This window comes from Meriones unguiculatus, chromosome 5 (assembly GCF_030254825.1).
Source record: "Meriones unguiculatus strain TT.TT164.6M chromosome 5, Bangor_MerUng_6.1, whole genome shotgun sequence".
In the NCBI taxonomy this organism is placed as follows: Eukaryota; Metazoa; Chordata; class Mammalia; order Rodentia; family Muridae; genus Meriones; species Meriones unguiculatus.
This window is the reverse complement of record NC_083353.1, coordinates 42682319-42700339: the sequence shown is the minus strand read 5'-3', so window position 1 is coordinate 42700339 and position 18021 is coordinate 42682319. Positions and strand designations below refer to the sequence as shown.

The 18021-nt window shown below is 48.7% G+C and overlaps 1 protein-coding gene across 2 annotated transcripts in view; it reads left to right on the top strand.

Moving 5' to 3' along the window:
• Positions 1 to 18021, top strand: part of Eefsec (eukaryotic elongation factor, selenocysteine-tRNA specific) — a 197277-nt gene that overhangs the window by 150642 nt on the left and 28614 nt on the right. For both annotated transcript variants that reach the window (XM_021638825.2, XM_060383722.1), the window contains one exon: positions 8299 to 8958. In XM_021638825.2, coding sequence (XP_021494500.1) covers positions 8299 to 8958 — 660 coding nt within the window. The remainder of the gene's footprint in view (positions 1 to 8298; positions 8959 to 18021) is intronic.

Sequence of the window (18021 nt, the reverse complement as noted above, 5' to 3'; positions counted from 1 at the left end):
TAGTTGTGGTACTTGGGAGTAGGACAAATGAGAAGCCTTCTGGATGGGCTTTTTCCTGGTGATGGGATGACACATTAAGACAACAGCAAACACTGAGCTTATCTGTCAAGACTAGCGAGAACAACAGACCTGCAGCCCCAGGTAGGTATGTAGGAAAGAGACTTCCTTGCATTGTCGTTGGAATATAGCTGACCACTTCCAAGTCCGTGAGACCTGATAAAACTGGAAGCACACCCAAACTGTGCTTGGGTGCAAGCTGAGGCTTAATCGCAGCAGAAGCTTGTGACCCTGATGAACTTCACTAATGGTGGCAATAAGTGCTTTGGGCAGGTGGCTGGGTGGGTAAAGAGCTTGTAGACCTGAGTTCCAATCCCCATATAAAAGCTGGTTCTGGGAGTGCACATCTGTAGCTCCAGCTCTTGGAGGGAGGGTACAGCTCCCTGAGGCTGCTGACCATTCAGTGTAGCTGAATCAGTGAGCCTCAGGTTCAGTTGGAAACTTTTGTCTTATGTAAGGTGAAAAGCATTAAGGAAGACACTTTGATGTTGACCTCTGACCTCTACAACTGTATACCACATACACACCACACCAAGATAGCATACATAGATATATGCTGTATGTGTGCGTGCCATGATATAAATAGAGGCGAGAAATATAATGTCAAAGAAGGAGGGCCAGTAGTAGAATTAAACTGTGATGCTGTGCCATCATATACTAACAGATGTATATACTTCTCAGGAACACACATGGATGTAAATGTATAAAATAGAGGACACAGTGAATTCATAAGGGTTGTTGCTGCAAGACAGTCTGGAGGGGGGAGTAGGATAGGGATTTTAGTTAGTGCCTGGCAGAGGAACACAGGTGATATCGCATCACTTGATCCTCTATGGTTTTGAATGGCTTTAATTTCTCTAAAAGTGGTTAGAATGGAGTGCCCCAAGCTGACCTGCATTTTGCTCCACAGCACAAGCTGGCCCTGCAGGGAGGCCCTGGCAGCCCCCAAAGGCTCATATATGCTGTTCTCACACAGAGCCCTGAGTTTGCTTTTGTGTGTGTGTGATGCGATTAAATGCATTAGGGGGAGGAAAATGTCTTATCTGTACACAGCCTTGCTCGAAGAAGAGGGAGAAATAAGAGCAGCCAAATTGAAACCTTATTAAACAAAATTGGTTAGGTCTGATGGAGCCCAACCTAGACTGATCTTTAAAAGCTTATTTCATTTTTCCCCTCTAGTCTGAACCTCTTTGAATTGAAGTAACTGATCCTGCTGTTGTAAGCTCATTAGCGTCAAACCCATGTGTCTCTTTTCTGCCCCAATTTACATTTTATTAAGTCACAGCAAAGCTGTGCAGCCCTGACCTCGGCCAGGGCATAGGCTCATTAACAGTGAAATTGGGTCTGGTCAGCCCAGTGTCCTCATAGCTGGTACCACTACTCTAGAAACTACTGCACGTCACAAAGTCTATTCAGCTCCGGCTGGCGGCCTCACAAGCACCTGTGGACCGTGCATAACACTGGAGGGCCTTAAACACTGCTGCATCTCAAGAGTATGCTAAGTTGGACTCACCTGGCAGGGGCTGCCAGGGCCCTGTTGTGCTTTCTCGAAGCCCTCCGTATGGCATTACACCTCATCCTATACCTAGTTTTGGTATTAGTGTCTCACCTTGGCAGACCTCAGTTTCCTGGTCTATGTAGTGAGACCACATTAGCACGCTGGAAGACTGTTCTCTGAGCATTGCATGAGTACATCTGCAGTTCCTCTATCTGCACACCAGCAGGTGGTGAGTTTTCCAGACTAGAGGTATGTGACTCAGAGAAACAGAACTGACAGAATGAAGGGAGAAATGTGTGTGTGTGTGTGTGTGTGTGTGTGTGTGTGTGTGTGTGTGTGTGTCCTTCATATATTGGTGGCTTATGTGCTGTGGTCCAGCTAGTCCAACAATGGGTTTCTACCAATGGAAGGTCCAAGAATCCAGTAGTAGTTCCATCCACAAAGCTGGATGTCTCAGCTGGTCTTCAGTATGTTTGGGAATCCTGAAGTAGGTTGTAATGCCAATGAAGGAATGAATTTGTTAGTAACAGCAAGGGCAATCAGGTGAAGAGCAAAAGCTTCCTTCTTCCAGGTCCTTTATATAGGCTGCCATCAGAAGGTATGACCCAGATTTAAGGAAATCTTCCCACCACAGAAAATTAGGTTAAAGGTGGGTCTTCCTACTTCAAATGATTTAATGAAGAAAAATCCCTCGGAGCTAGAAAGATAGCTTAGTGGTTGAAAGCACTGACTGCTCTTCCAGAGGACCCAGGTTCAATTCCCAGCATCCCTATGGCAGCTCACAACTTTAACTCCAAGACAAGATCTGACACCCTCACATAGACATACATGCAAGCAAAACACTAATGTATATAAAATAAAAATAAATAAATTATTTTTAAAAAGAAAAATCCCTCATGGGTGTACCCAACTACTTGGGTTGTAGTTAATTCCAGATGGAGTCAACCAAGAGTAGCTATCACAGAGGGTACAGCTCAGCTGATAGACTGCTTGCCTAATATTTATGAGGACCTGGGTTCAAGCCTCAGCACCACATGAAGAGATGTGGTGGCACACACTTATAATCCTAGCACTTGGAAGGTAGAAGCAGGAGAATCAGAGGTTCAAGGTCATTGTCCTCTACATAGTACAAAGCCAACCTGAGCTACATAAGACTATCTAAAAAAAAAAAAAAGAAAGAAAAAAAAAAGAAAAATTAGAAAAAAGTATTGAGGTCCAACTCAATTGTTCCAGACAGTAGCATCATGTACAGCCTTCAGAAAACTAAATTGCAGATACTTGAGAGTCTAGAGAAAGTGTGTCAGCAGCAGACTGTGTCTTCTCTCCCATGAAGGTAGCAAAGTGAACCTGCAGTGCAAGCTGGGGGCCAGGTCAGAACACCTAGGAAGCCCATCCATGTAGTTAGTTTACATGAGGGTGCTGCCATCCTTTGCCAGTACAAGGTGGCTCAGACTGAGAGAGTTTGAGGGGAGGCAGGCCTGGCTGTCTGCTAGCACTACTGAGGTTTTTGAGGCAAGTGTCTCGCAGCTCCTTCCTCACCCACAAGAAGACCTTGGCAGAGATTGAGCAAGTTGTGGATCACCTGTCTGGAACTTTGTCCACTTACACTCTGTGGACATCATACTGCTGGCCACTTAGAATTTGTAGCCACCTGTGGGTCAGCACCCCAGCAGCTTGGCAGCGAGGGTGATCTGTGCTCAGCTTCAGTGGCAAGGGCTTCTGTTTCCGTTCAGCTATTTAAGAGATGAGACTGTGAGTGTCAGGCCTGCCTTGCAGCCCTGGCATTTATTGTCCCTTCTCAGTCTGTTTGCTTTGTGACCTTGGAGACATCACAAACCTCTGTTTCTTCATCCATAAAATTGAATGTAAAAATATTGACCTGCCTTGTAGGGTTTTTTTTTATGTAGAATAAGTGACCCAGATGATGGTAAAGCTGCTTTGTTAATCAGAAAGCGCTTAGCAAGCACAACCTTGAGTTTTAGAAAATTGTCTGCTTGATGTATTCCTCCTCCCTCTGTGTCCTCCCTGAGTTTGCGCCTTTTTTCCTCAGCAGGGATGAGATTAGGGCAGAGCAGTATCCCAGCCCTATTACCTAGCGGCAGTGCCATCTGACTTCTTACCAGAGAAACAGTTTTGGGGGCCATGACAAGACTATGCTGGGACCACCTAGAAGGCAAGGCTGTTGTTCTTGGGAACTAGGAATGTAGAGCTACCATCTTGAGACAATGAAGCTTAAAGAGCTTTCAAGTTTTATTGAGGCCAGGCCATTCGAGATGATGGGTGGGGTGGGGTGGAATGGGAATCTATCATCTAACATTGGCCACTCTCCAGGATTCTACTTCTAGGCCATTGGCTATGTGCTGCTGGGACCTTTCCTGAGCTCAGACCCTCTGTCCCCACCCAACACAAGATAGGTCTTCCGCTGGAGACCTGGAACCTGTCCTTGTCTCCATGTCTTCCTAACATATATTCTGAAGCTAGGCATGATGGCACATGCCTATAATCTTGGGAGACGGAAGCATGAGAGTCAGGAATTCAGGGCATGAGACCCTGTCTCAAAATACAATAACAACAGAAATGTAACTTGACCTCTAAGGATCTTTCTTGACTAGTTTCCCGCTGTCCTACTTCATTTCTCCTCCATCTGTTTTCCATTCTGTAGCCAAAGCACACCTTAAAAATGCACAAGCCAGGTATGGTGGGTACATCCATAACCTTGCACTTAGAGGCTAAGGCAGAGAGCCCTTTGGTTCAAGGCCAGCCTGGCTGCATAATACAAAAACAAACAAACTCAAAGGAAGTACTCTAGGCTCATCACCTGTTTGTCCCTCTTACATAATAGAGGTGTCTTACCTTTGCAGCTTTATGCCCCAACCCAACTCCCAGCAGCCTGTCCATTTCCACCTTCTCAAAGGACCAGGTTCTCCTCACAGGGACCTTAGGTTTCCTCTGCCCCAACTGCTGAGTCTTCTCTGCATGGTGGTTCTTCCTTCTGGTCCCAGCACTGTGCTACCTTCTTATAGATGCTAGTTAGCTCTCCTGAAGCCTACTTGCTTTTCTCTCACTGTGCCTCCCCCATTTGGGTAATTAACATTCATTAGTCAAAGATTTAGCTGTCGCTCCCATCTCCAGGTGACAGACCCCAGGGACCCAATGTTGTTGGTTTCTTGCCCAGGTCCCTGGGCCTGGGCTTACATGTGAAATATACTTAGCAGACACGTTGAGTGATAGGCATGTGATGGCTCAGTCAGTCTGCATTATGTGAGGAACGTTTGGTGGTTCTCGAGTGAGTGGAGAGAGTGTCACAAAACTAGAAAATGAATGAATGGAAGGAAAGCCTGTTTCTGTACCGCTAGTGTCTAGGTCAGCCCTCTATTCTTAGCCTCCCTGGGTGGGATACAGACCCACTGACGACTGGTAGTACTGTCTGCTTGTGCCCTAGAGAGTCAGAGTAGTGGCACGCCGCCTGTCCCCATCTTTATCTGCTTCACAATTTCCTGTCTCAGCCCTTGGAATCTTGATCTTCAGTTATTTGCCTCTCTGCTCTTCTGCCCTCGCAAGGCATTCTTTATTATTTCAGTCCTGAGAACATGAGCCCATTGAATGGAGAGCATGCTGTGAGGGAAGCCTGCCTGGTGCTGGGTGGGGGCAGCAAGCCCCCAGCCATCCCTGTGCAAAAGCTCTAGTCAAGCCTAGACGGGTCTGAAAGCTCAGCAAGGTGCTTTGCCAGCTGTGATGTGGCTGCAAGGGGGCAGTCCTTCTCCTCAGCATGCTGAGCCTATGGGGGTGGTAAGGTACTGGCACCGAGGGTACAACAGCCTGGATGGAGTACAGAGCCCACATCTCTGAATTAAAAAATGGAGACACCCAGATCTGACAGGCAGATGCTAAGAAATCTGTCAGTGCTAGACTATAAAGATGTAAAGCAGCTGGGCTCACAACCTGCTAGTAGAAGTGTATGTCAGTGCCTAGCAGAACTGAACCATCATTCCTGAGACCCTGAAGTCCCGCTCTGGGGTACCAGTACTTGAAAGCCCTCCTTACATATAAGTACCTGGTCAGATCCTTATAACATCCTTGTAAAAGGAGCAGCTCATCGAAGCAGTTCCAGCAACAATTGCAAGGACTTCAGATGAGTGTGAACAGGGGCCCCACTCAAGCTAGATGTGGGCTGGCAGGCAGTCCCCAGCCAGTGGCGTGCAGGTATCCACCCCACACAGGGTTCTCAGTAATCTATATACAGTACACTCCTTCAGAAAGCCCAGCACTCACACGAGGCAGTGTGACCAGCAGCCACTACTGCATGAGCTGTAAGCCTGGACACAGCCATATGTGTGTGGGAAAGGAGAAGGAATGCTGGACACCAAATTCCAGATAGTGGGTCCCTGCACCAAGACATGCAGCATGCTTGCAGGAACTGCACAGTAGGACTGAGGACTGGTAGCACTGGAGTTCTGGAGGCAGTCGTTGATAGCCTTCATGTGGGTGCACACTGCCTTAAGAGTTAAGCCCACCTTGCAAAAGTGATAGCCCAGTAAAGGAGGAACAGGATCAGAGTGTACCGCTTTGCTTGGGGTGGATGTAGGGAAGCCTTTCCCAGAATGCCCTGGGCGCTAGTTCAGGATACCAAGAATTTGTCATGAGGAAGAAATGTAAGCAGGAGGGAAATCCTGGTGAAGCATGGGGACACTCAGAGTCACTGTGTGTGGGGACTTACTCCAGAGTCCTCACCTGTGGCTTATGGCTCAAAGGGGTGTTGAGCACGTAGGTTGTGAAGACCACGCTGTTGGGCTGTATGAAGAGTTTCACTGAAGGCTGGAGTCCCCGCCTTCTGCAGAGTGCTTACCAGGTAGCTGAGGGTCTGAGAACTATGGCAGCCTACCCATGTAAAGGGCCCTCAGTTGACTAGGGGCCCTTCCTGCTGCTGAGAGAGAGAGCTGTGAAGAAGGGTGGGAAAGCCATAAGACATAAGCCTGGAGCCCAGGTAAAGCTGTGACACACTTTCTCCTCCGGTCTGCAGGGTAGAGCTCTGCCTCAGGGAGAGGGTAGATGTTCTGCTAGCTTATAGTCTCCAGGACTCCACCCTCATCACCCACTGCCTCCTAGGCCACCTCAGAGAAGGCTTATATTTCCCTTTGATTGATCTGGCTGTAGATTTTGACACTGCTTCTCACTTTCTCTGCCCTCTGACCCTGTGGGTGGAGAGTTAATGATCTTTAAACAAACACTTGAGTTTGATACCCTGGTAAAAGGCTCTGGGCCAGAGTGCCACCAGCACAGTCCAGGAGAAAAGTGTGGAGGTCCACCTCCAGCCACAGTGACAGGGATGCTTGAGGCAGAATCATAAAAATCCAGGCTCACTCCATTCTTCTTGCTGGGTTTTCTGGAATGGGTTCCATGTATTCTGCTTTGTTCAACATAGGAGGAATTCCCACCATCTTGGGCTCTGCTGTGTCTGCTCCTGATTTGCAGAATGTGAGTACAGAAGTCTGCTCTGTGTGGAGTCAGTGTTACCTTTCAGAAACTGAGATAAGATCACATTGCCCCTTCGGGTGACTCCAGGCAGTCCCACGTGATATACATGGCGCCTAAGCCTTGACCTCTGGCCTGTAACCATCTTCCTGACTCTTTATTAACTGGTTAGTTCACAAGCAGCTCCATCTCTGGCCTTGCCCTTACTGGTACCTCTGCTCTGGACCTTCACAGGCCTCAGCTCCGGGGCTGCCTCTGCAGTGCTCCTCTTCTTGCCTGTGCAAAAGCAGAGTCTGCCCTGCCTTAGGTCATGTCCTGTTCCTAATGTCTCATGTACCTACATTATAGAATTTGTGTCCCAGTAAATATCGACACACATTTTTACTTGTTAGTTTGTTATATAAAATAGGATTAATATAGCCATGTGTCCTGTATAGATCATTTTTCCTGTTTTTAGATATTGAGCTCTTTAAAACAGAGCTAGCTTTGGTCCTTCTACTGGAATAAAGGCTGGTACATGGTAGACACAGGGATCATGAGGGCTAAATGGAGGAACACCTTTTTCAGAGAGCCCTCAGCTTTGGCAGGCAAACACAAGCTAGACAGTGAGAGTTTCATGGGTGAGGAAAGTCAGAGGCAGAGTACTTACCAGGTAGCTGAGGGTCTGAGAACTATGGCAGCACAAAGGGCCCTCAGTTGACTAGGGGCCCTTCCTGCTGCTGAGAGAGAGCTGTGAAGAAGGGTGGGAAAGTCATAAGGCATAAGCCTGGAGCCCAGGTAAAGCTGACACACTTTCCTCCTCAGGAATCGGGTTCAAGTCCTGCCCTCAGTCACAGACTCCATAGCCTGGCATCTGACCCGAGCCTTGAAAAGCAGATGGCACATTGGTAGACTGAAGAGCTGGGTGTCAGGGCTGTGCAGAGGGCTAGGATGTGCTAGAATGGCTGGTGAAAAGAAAGAACCTGGAGGGTGTGGAGCCTGGGTGAAGTAGAGGAAGGACAAAAGGAACTTAAGAGACCACAGTTCATGTGCTGGCACAGGGATGAGATTTGGAAAGTGGCCTAGCCTGGTATCCTGGGCCTTGGCTCTTTGGGGTGCTGCTTTCTTTGCCCGAGGAGGTTTAACTGAACCCTGAACTCTCTTCTGCTATCTTCCTGAACCTCCACCAGGACTGGGGGTAGGTGGGGATTGGGGGACACAGAGGCAGAATGTCCCTTGCCCCAGGTTCAAGGCTTACAGTTTCACATGTTCTCTCTTTTGCTCCTGATCAGGTGGTGAAGAAGGTGAAGTCCATGCAGATGTTCCACACCCCCGTCACTTCTGCCATGCAAGGAGACCGACTGGGCATCTGTGTCACCCAGTTTGACCCCAAGCTGTTGGAGCGTGGGCTGGTGTGTACTCCTGAGTCTCTGCACACTGTTCATGCAGCTCTTATCTCTGTGGAAAAGATCCCTTACTTCCGGGGTCCCCTGCAGACCAAGGCCAAGTTCCATATCACAGTGGGCCATGAGACAGTCATGGGCCGCATGCTTTTCTTCAGCCCTGCTCCTGACAACTTTGACCTGGAGCCCATACTAGATTCCTTCGACCTCTCCCGAGAATACCTCTTCCAAGAGCAGTATCTGTGCAAGGACTCCATGCCCACGGCCACAGAAGGTGGCGATGAGGCAAACAGGAGAGCAGGCCATACCCCGGGGGCCCAGTGTCCCCGGCAACAGTGGGCCCTGGTAGAGTTTGAGAAGCCAGTCACCTGCCCCCGACTCTGCATGGTGATTGGCTCCAAGTTGGATACTGACATTCATACCAACACATGCCGGCTGGCTTTCCATGGTGTCTTGCTTCAAGGACTGGAGGACAAGAACTATACAGAGAGCTTCCTGCCCGCACTGAAGGTTTACAAGCTGAAGCGCAAGCATGGCCTTGTGGAGCGGGTAAGCACAGCCCTTGGGTTTCTTCCTCACCCTGTTCAGTACTAGGCCCACAGTCTTGGGCTGGGACCCGAGTCAGAAGTTGTTAGGTTTCAGACTAGATGGTTAAGGCCGGGGTACAAGGCAACTTAAGTCCTTTCCATCATGGCCTCATAGAATTGGACTATTGCCAAACCCTCTAGGTTAGCAGACTGGTCTCTCCCAAGGCCTTTTCTGCCTTTGCTAAGCCCTATATCCCATGCAGCTGAATCCTGCCCAGACCAGACCAGGTTCTCATGACCAATGGGAATAACTGGGACAGTCAGGTCCTCTTTGTGTACAGAGTGTGAAAGGGGTAGTGGGTACAAGGAACAAGAGAAGGAAGGAAAAAACAAAAACAAAAACAAAAAACCAGAAAAGTCACTGTCTACCTGGGCACATTGGGGTCACTACGGACAAAGCTCTGAGCTACAGGCCTGTCACTGGAGCCTGCACAGTGTGGTACCTTTCCTGGTGTGCTAGCACATTTGTTCGTTGAATGGGAATCGAGGCCTAGAATAAAGGGTTCCTGGATGTCCAGGCCTCACTGTCTTTTCTGTGTGGCCTCTAGCTATACCACAGGGTTTGGTAGCTGTGTGTGGTCCTAGGATGTAGCTGGGCTCTCAGAAGGTCAGCACAAAGGCAGTTCCTCCTCCCCATCTTGGTGCAGCTGCTAATGCAAGGTCTGACCCCTGCAGAGTACACACCTGGGGCATACAGCCACATACTCCCGGGACTCTGTCTTTTCTAATTCACAATATTTGCTAGTGCTCTCTGCCCTCCCTGCCTCTCCTGTTCCATCCAGAGCCACAGCTCAGGACCTTGGCCTGGGTGAGCTCTATCCACCTCAGCACTACAGAGATGCTTCTGCAGATGGGGTGATAAGATACAGTGGGCGTCACCTTTCATCCAGCTTGATTTATTAGCAGCATTATGGGGTGTAATTATTCTGTAGTAAAGCATCTATTGGAGAATAATGTCTTCTTGGTATGGCTCCAGGTCTAATTGTTCTCCCTCGGGCCTGTCACTTCCTTAGAGAACTGGGAGGCACTAGTGAGGAGCAAGGGAACAGTGAGGTGACCCCGGCCTCCAAAGAACAGCAGAAGGGATCTGGAGACATGTTGATCTGGGTCTTACCACTAGTCTGAGGCAGCCCAGGGCCACTGGCCTTTTCATACTTAGTCTAGGGAGGCATTAGACCTCAGATCTGCAGGCACAGGGTTAGTCCCAACATAGGCAGTGCTGAGAGCCACAGGCTTCTCCAGCCACCAGCGATGGCTATTTTGATCTCAGTAGGCGCAGCCATCTGAATGTACAGTCTGGACAGACTCCAGTACAAGCATGGAGCATGTACCTTCACATTTGAGAGCTGGTTCTCATTAGATGAGGCCAGAACAGCACAGTTCCCAAGTGACCAGCAAGGTTGTTCTGAGGGGCAGCTATGTTAAACAAATTCTCTAAGGAAATCAAACTCAGAAGGATAGGGAGAAGAGGGGTGTGTGTGTGTGTGTGTGTGTGTGTGTGTAGAGAATTCATTGGATTGGCTTATAAGATTGAAGACTGCACAGTCAAACAATGGCCATATGCTACAGAACTCTGTACCTGCTAGAAGCTTATGTACTCAGAGGCCGATGACATAGCCCCAGTCCAAGGTTGAAGGCCTGAAAGGTCTCTGTAGAGAGGGAGTTGAACAGCTGAAGAAGGTGGAGTCTTGTGTCTACAGGAGTAGGGCAGTGATAGACATACTGGCTCAAAGGAGTGGAGCTTGTACACATAGGTGGTCTTTGCAAGACAGAAGTTGTCCTGAGCCCCCATCCTTGGCTGTGCTGACTGACTCTAAACAATCCTAAATGTGCCTCTGCCAAAGAAGTTTCTGGGTGGTCAGGTCCTCTTACAAAGGTTAAATCTAATATCCTAGGCAGATCTTCACCCCAACCCCTATAATGCTGGGCAGACTCAGTGCACTGGCCCTATCTTATGAACACTCCGTTGGCTCGGGTACCTGAGCTATCTTAAGTTGCTAGTGAAGAGAGGCTCCACTTTCATAGACACATGTGAGTGAGTACTTCCTCTCTGAGCATGGGCTCCTTAGCCTTCTGTTTCTTCTTCCTTCCTATAAAGGCGTCATCTTTCATACTAGGCTTTACTGAATTCTTGTGTTCATGCCAGCCTTGGATACATGAAAGGTGGCCCAAGATCATCCTCACAGTAAAGGCTGAGACTGAAATAGTAACAGGATCCAAAATAGTGTTAGTCAAGGTCCTGCAGGCAGTGCTCAGCATCCAGGAGATGCTGACTGTAGGGCACACAGTCTCTGCTCTGCTGTACAGGTCAGGTACCTATAGATGTGCCTGAACACATGGTGTTCCTGAGTAAGTGGTACCTGGGCTCAGCCTGAGCTCTTACTCCAAATCTAGTCATCTTAAATAAGCTTATTTTCTCTGGATACTTTTTTTTAACTGTTGTGACCAAACACAATTTAATTAACTTACCTTTGGTAAATGGCTTTCCTTGCTTGGCTAACAAATGAGCCATCCAGAAACTTTGGTACCAGCTTCATTCTGATTTTTAATTATTTTGTGTCTACAGTGATGAAATATACTATTTTAAATTTTCTCTCTTTTTTTCACTTTTAAATTTTTATATAATTTATTTTTATATAAATTTAAATATAAATAGAATATAAATATATTAAATGTAAATATAATTTTTATATAAATTTATTTATAAATTTTTTATAATTTATTCACTTTATAGCCTTCCTGGCCCCACCCTCCCTTCCTTTCCCCTCCCTGCCTCTTAGACCACAGAAAGGGGGAGCCCTCCTCCCCTACCATCTGACCCTAGCCTATCAAGTCTCATCAGGACTGCCTGGATCCTCTTCTTCTGTGGCCTGGGAAGGCCACCCCACCAGAGGGAAGTAATCAAAGAGCAGATGCCAGAGTCCATGTCAGAGATACCACTGTTCCCCTCCCTAGGGAACCCATGTAAAGACTGAGCTGCCTATGGCCTACATCTGAGCAGAGGATCTAGGTCTGTATGTGGTCCTTGGTTAGTGCATCAGTCTCTTCAGGACCCTCTGAGCCCAGATTTGTTAGTTTTTCTGGTCTCCTTATGGAGCTCCTGTTCCCTCCTTGTCCTTCTATCCGTCCACTCTTCCATAAGACTCCCTGCACTCTGCCCCAAGTTTGGCTATGAGTCTCAGCATCTGCTTAGATTCCCTGCTGGGTGGAGTCTTTCAGAGGATATCCATGTTAGGCTCCTGTCCTGTTCCCTCTCTTCAACCATTTCCTATTCTGTTAAGCATCCTCTCTAGGGACCTGCTTGTTACTTAGCTTCTTTAGGCCTGTGGGGTTTAGTATCCTTTATTATATGGCTAATATCCACTAATAAGTGAGTATATAACATGTGTGTCTTTCTGGTTCTGGGTTACCTCACTCAGGATGGTCTTTTCTAGTTCCATCCATCTGCCTGTAAATTTCACGATTTCCTTGTTTGCAATGTCAGGGTATGTTGAGTTAACATAAGTAATAATAAGTACAAGGTTTTGCCAATGGGGCTCAATAAGACGAAGTCCCAATACCCCGCTGAGCCTCTACAGTGCACCATTTCTCTTGTTTTCACATGAGGGGTCTGCACTGCTAACAGAAATCAGTAGCATGCCAGAGGCAGAGGCAGGAGGATCACTGTGAGTTCTAGACCAGTCTGGTCTACATAACAAGTTCTAGGCCAGTCAGGACTACATAGAAAAGTGCACAAAGTTTAGATGAAGTGTCATTCTCCATTCAAGCATAGATTGCACACAAACTTCTTCCAAAGAGTATAGAATGCAAAGTGAAAGGCAGAGAAACTTTGTAAACCTGTCTCAAAAAAAAAAAAAACAACAAAGACAAATAAACAAATCTCTAGGTGAGTGTGGGGTGGGGTATGGCGGGCTCTTGGCCTTCAACATTCCCTCAGTTGCAAGCCCCTGAATGCCATGTTCGGTGTATGTCTTAATTGCTTCCTTGCCAGTAATGCCCAGAAACAGTTGAGATGCACCTAAATGTGGTTGTGTTCAGATCAAATATTTCATTAGTGAACACTAAAATTTGACTTTCAGTTAGTTTTCATGTATCATGAAATATTCTTTTTAAGAATGTTTTTCAGTTCATTAGACAGACAGCTGTTCTTAACTCAGAAACCATCTAAAAACAGGCCCAGGCAGAGCCTGACCCTCTGGCCGGTTTGCTGTTCCTGGTCTACATGGTAAACAGCTCTTGCTGAGGCATGAACTTCCTGTGAGGGAATCCTGGTCATAGCTAAAGCAGAGCAGCCAGCCCTGCTTGTTCCACAGCCCAGGAATTGGGCCATGGGGTGGAGGCTCACAAAGGTAAAGGCATCTGGAGTGTCACTCAGGAGGAAAAGAAGGGGAAGTTTGAAGGGCTGGAAGCTCCCTGGAGATGCTTCACAGTCTGGCCTTTCTGGCAGTGAACTAGCACATGGGAAGTGTGTGGGGATCATTTTAAGGTGCACTGTTTGAAAGGAAAATATAAAACATGAATCAGATTTTGAGCACAGAGAATGAATGAATGGAATGGAAGAGTTGGAAGAAGCGCTTATTCATGGAAAGAGAACTGGAGTGAACTTGATAAACCAATACAAATAAGAAAAACAGGAATAATGCTAAGAAATGAAGACAGTGAAACAGGGAACAAAATTAAGAAGTACTTACTACACTAAATAAATGCCAGCTATAAAGACAGACTAATAGATTGGGTTAAAACACAAGCTCTACTGACATGCTCTGCCTAAGAAGCAAAAGTAAAGAATAAAATATGTCAGAAGACTAAGCAGAAAGACCACATGAGTGGACAGTCACCTTTAACAGATAGGAGGTAGTCACAGCTAAGAAACAAAGAGGGGTAGCACATAGTAACAAAGGCACAGTTTCAGACCAGGACCAAGCACATTAAAAGTAAAACCCAACAGGAATCGGAGAGAGGGCTGTGAATTTTCAGATGAAATACTCAGCTTCCATCAGGACATAGATTAAGAAAGGTGTTAGGTACATAATAGTGTGGGTTTGTAAAGATCTGGCAGGACTTGGGAGTTGCTAAGGGCATGTCAAAGCTGAGCAGAACAACTGGGCCCTGTCTTCAGCAAGTGACTAGTGCATACAGATTCAGGCACAGCTGCTGCAAACCAGAGACCAGAAAAGTGGGTCTTCCTGTAGGCCAACAGGGACAAAAAGCTCCTGGAGGAGGTGGAAAACTGAGAGACAGGAAAGGAGGAATGGCATTCCACCTAAGATGGAAGAGGCACAGAAGAGTGGTGCCTTTGAACTGTGTCTTGAGCACCTAACTGAAGAGCCACTGATCAGACATGGAAGGACATAGGGGGTTCCAGGTCCAGAAACTGCTTCTGTGACACAAACAGGCTAACCATTGCCGGACCGCGAGCCACTAGGGAAGCCCTCATCCAGGCCACCCAGCCAGCCGCCAGTGACAGAGTCGGGGCCTCTTCTTGGAATAGGGGCTTGGGTAGGCTTGGAAACAGACTGGCTTTGGTTCCCAGTGCTGGAATCACCCCAGAGCTAGACCTACAGAAGATGTCCTGAGGAGGCTTCAGCCATCCTTTCACCTGCTCTGCCACAGCCTGTCACTCAAGGCTGTCTGACAGCACCTGCTCCATGGAGCCACATTTCTCCTCCATAGCAGGTCTGCTTTCCTTGGCATCAAGCAAGAGGTGAGGCAGGTGAGACTTGACACCCAGCAGCAGCTGCCTGCATGCCCAACACACTCTGACTGTTGCTGTACTCAGGACACCCTGTGTCTTCCAGCACCTACTTCGCTGTGCCCCTCAACCTGGCAGCTGACACAGTCCCACACTAATAATGGTACGTGGGCGAAAGGTCTTGCCAGCCCTCACTACACAATCTCTTTAGATCTAGAACCTTTTCAGAACCAGGCAGTGCTATGCGCTGCACCGAAGTGGGCCCCAGGGTGTGGCAAAGAGATAAACAAACATGGAAAATACTTGTACTTCGCCAGCCACAAGGCGGCCCTTGTTAAGTTCTGTGCATCGTGACCATAGGTCACATGCACAGTGCTCATGGCACACAATCCCTGGGTCCAAGCTAAGCAGTGCCTAGAAGCTGCCCCCTCTCTGGAGGGGGGGGGGGAGATCAAACCAGGCTTACTGGCTACTGCAGGTCTGGCCCCATGGCGCCAATCAGAAAGGCCTCAGGCTGGACTTCAGGAGCCTGAGGCATGGACCCAACCAAGTGTAAACATACAGACGCCACCAAGAGCACTGGCTAGCTTTGAAGTCTGACCAGCACTGCCTCGGGCTCCTGGCTCTTACTTAGCTCCACTGCTGATGGTTTGTTAAGCCTGCTCAAGGCCCCAGGGAGCCTACCACCTGCTTCTTCCTGAGCAGGGACAGCCCAGGCCTGGGGCTCCTGTGCAGGTCAACTGTAGCACCCTAACCCCTGGAGGAAGTTGCTCCCTGGCCATTCAGTCTGTCATGCTGTTCTTGCCCACAGGCTCCCAGCCAACAGATTGGAGGCTGTGGACCCCCTTGAACAGATAGATCCCAGGAGACAGAGGTTAAGAGAGTCCACTACGAAGGCCCTCGTGCTCTAACCTGGCCATAGGCCATAGTCCAGCCTCTCTCCTGGCTTCTTCAAGGGTTAGAGTCTGAGAGCTGGACCCCGGCTTTGACCCACTTTGGAGACTGCCTTCATGTTCAGAGGACAGTGCAGGATCAGGTAGCACGACATGGTGGAAAGCTGGCTCTGAAACTAAGACTGAGTTGGGGCATAGACTAGCATGGCTGTGACATGTCACTTCTCAGACCTGATTCCTCCAAGAGTGCTGCGGTAAGGAGCTGAGACTACAGATGAGAGGGGCCAAGTGGCTGGCAGAGAGTCGGTGCTCCATCAAATGCTCATCCCCTTTTCTCTGTGGAAGGCAGCTGGCAGAGAGCCATCACTTAGGACCTCTTTAGCCCCAGCAGGTGCTTTTCCCCGGGAGGGACTCAGGCACATCTAAAACAGGTAAGGAATGTTGAGGGATGAAGGAGGCCTGGCCTGAGGGAAACAACCTTAGGAGCCCGAGAGCCTGTGGGAAGCAGAGGTGTAGTGCAGGTATCCCAGGCAGGCTGTTGTGGGGCACATCACCGGCCCATCCCGGCCTCAGATTTTGAGCCTCTGGAGCATGTTTGATGAGGACAGACCATTGCAGGCTAACTTACTTTTCCAAGGGTTACACAGGGCTTGTGATGAAGTTGCTCGTTGCCCACAGACTTCAGTGTCAGAAGCAGAGCCTGAGATACAATTGGCCGGCCCAAGTGAGGCGAGAACCAGCCCCATCCCACAGTTTACCCCAGGCCTCTGCTTTTCCACCAAGCCAAGCTGGTGGAAAGGAGGAAGAGGACAGTGTTTTCTGGTGCTAGGCCAAGGGCACAGCATTATGGTTGTCAGTGTCAGTGACTTCAGGTGAACTGGAAGAGGTGACACCTCAATAGCAGGGGTCCTCTTTCCTCCTGTGACTGCTGGTCTCCCAGGATGCTGTCCAGAGTGGAAAGGAGAGGTGGAAACTGGGGTACCCTGCTGGCTGTGGGTACTGAGTATGAGTCCTGCCCTCCTTCCTGTCCAGAATTCCAGATCACTCCATCTCAGGTTTCTGGGTATGTTAGATCACCTGCCCCACATCCTCCACTTTGGTGTGACATTCACTAATGCAGAGTCTGTTCTAATGTCATTCTGCTGTCAGGTCTCGGGTGTTCTGGCCAGTATCAGTGCCCTAATGCTAACAACCTATGTCATGAAAATACTGAGGTTCAGAGAAGTCCCCTGCCCCAGGCCATGACGCTATAAGAGACAGGGCCAGAACTCAAGCAACTAAAATCATTTCCCTTCTGGGAAGACAGGGCCCTCCCTCCTCACTATAGTGGGGAGCCTAGCTCAGTTCTCTTCACAGTGACTTCCCTTCCTGCACTGTGAACTAGTCGAAGCTTCAGAACTTGGGCAATTCCCAAGCTTCATCTTGGGAACCAAGCCCTGGAAGAGAGACACATGTAATGACATAATTATGTGCACCAGCAGCCAAGTCCCTGCTCAAAAGCTGGGGACAATGGGGACTCTCCTGGCATGGCAGCAAGAGCTGGACTTGGATGCACAGCTGTAACTGCTGAGGGAGCTTGATCCCTCCAGCAACCACAGGCGGGTAGATGAAGCAAATTACTCATGCAATCAGTGAAAGTCCCCACTTGAGCTGTTGTGACCGCTGGCCTGTATTCAGCATTGTCCCCAGGAACTGGGCCACCAGCAAACCCCACAGGCATTGCCTTCAGTTTGGCATTGATGATTGATTCAGAATACAAGCCCTCCAACTGCTCTGGCAGGGCTTTCTTTCCTTGCGGTGTGCTGGCATCTGCCCTCTGTAGTCTCCTCTCATTGCAAGAGTCTGTGAGTTGGGCTACCGGGCTTCTTTGATGTGTCCTATACCTGGGTTAGGTGCCACACCATGGGCAGCTAGACTGGGCAGCCTGTGAGGGCACTGGGCTCCAGATCCTTCAGGCTGCCAGCTCCACCTTCTCTCCCTGCCTCCTCCCTCTAGACCACTTGTGGGAAGTAGAGTCCCTGACCATGGGGGCTGTCTCCTCTACTGACGCGGTTTTCCTGAGCTGGGGCAAGCAAGGTTGAGGCTGTCCAAACCCCTGGGCTGGACCTCCAAAGACCACTTAGTCAGCCAGGGGGACCCAGATACCAAAGAAAGGCATGCTGGGCTCATTTACAGTGGTGACATCTCCCCTGCCTCTTAGTTCTTGTGAGGAATAGACAGAACAACCCATACTTCGGCTCTGAGCATCAGTAGGGGCACCTACCTATCAGCCTGTGGTAAAATGGGCTTGATGACCTCCTCTATTCCCCAGCACTGTCCCTCTAAGTAGCCACACTCATAATGCCACCCTCGGTCACCCTCAGTATCCTGTGTAGGTCTGACACAATGCAAAGACCCCTCACTCAGTTATGTGAAGTGATAGTAGGAACTTTAAGCAGAC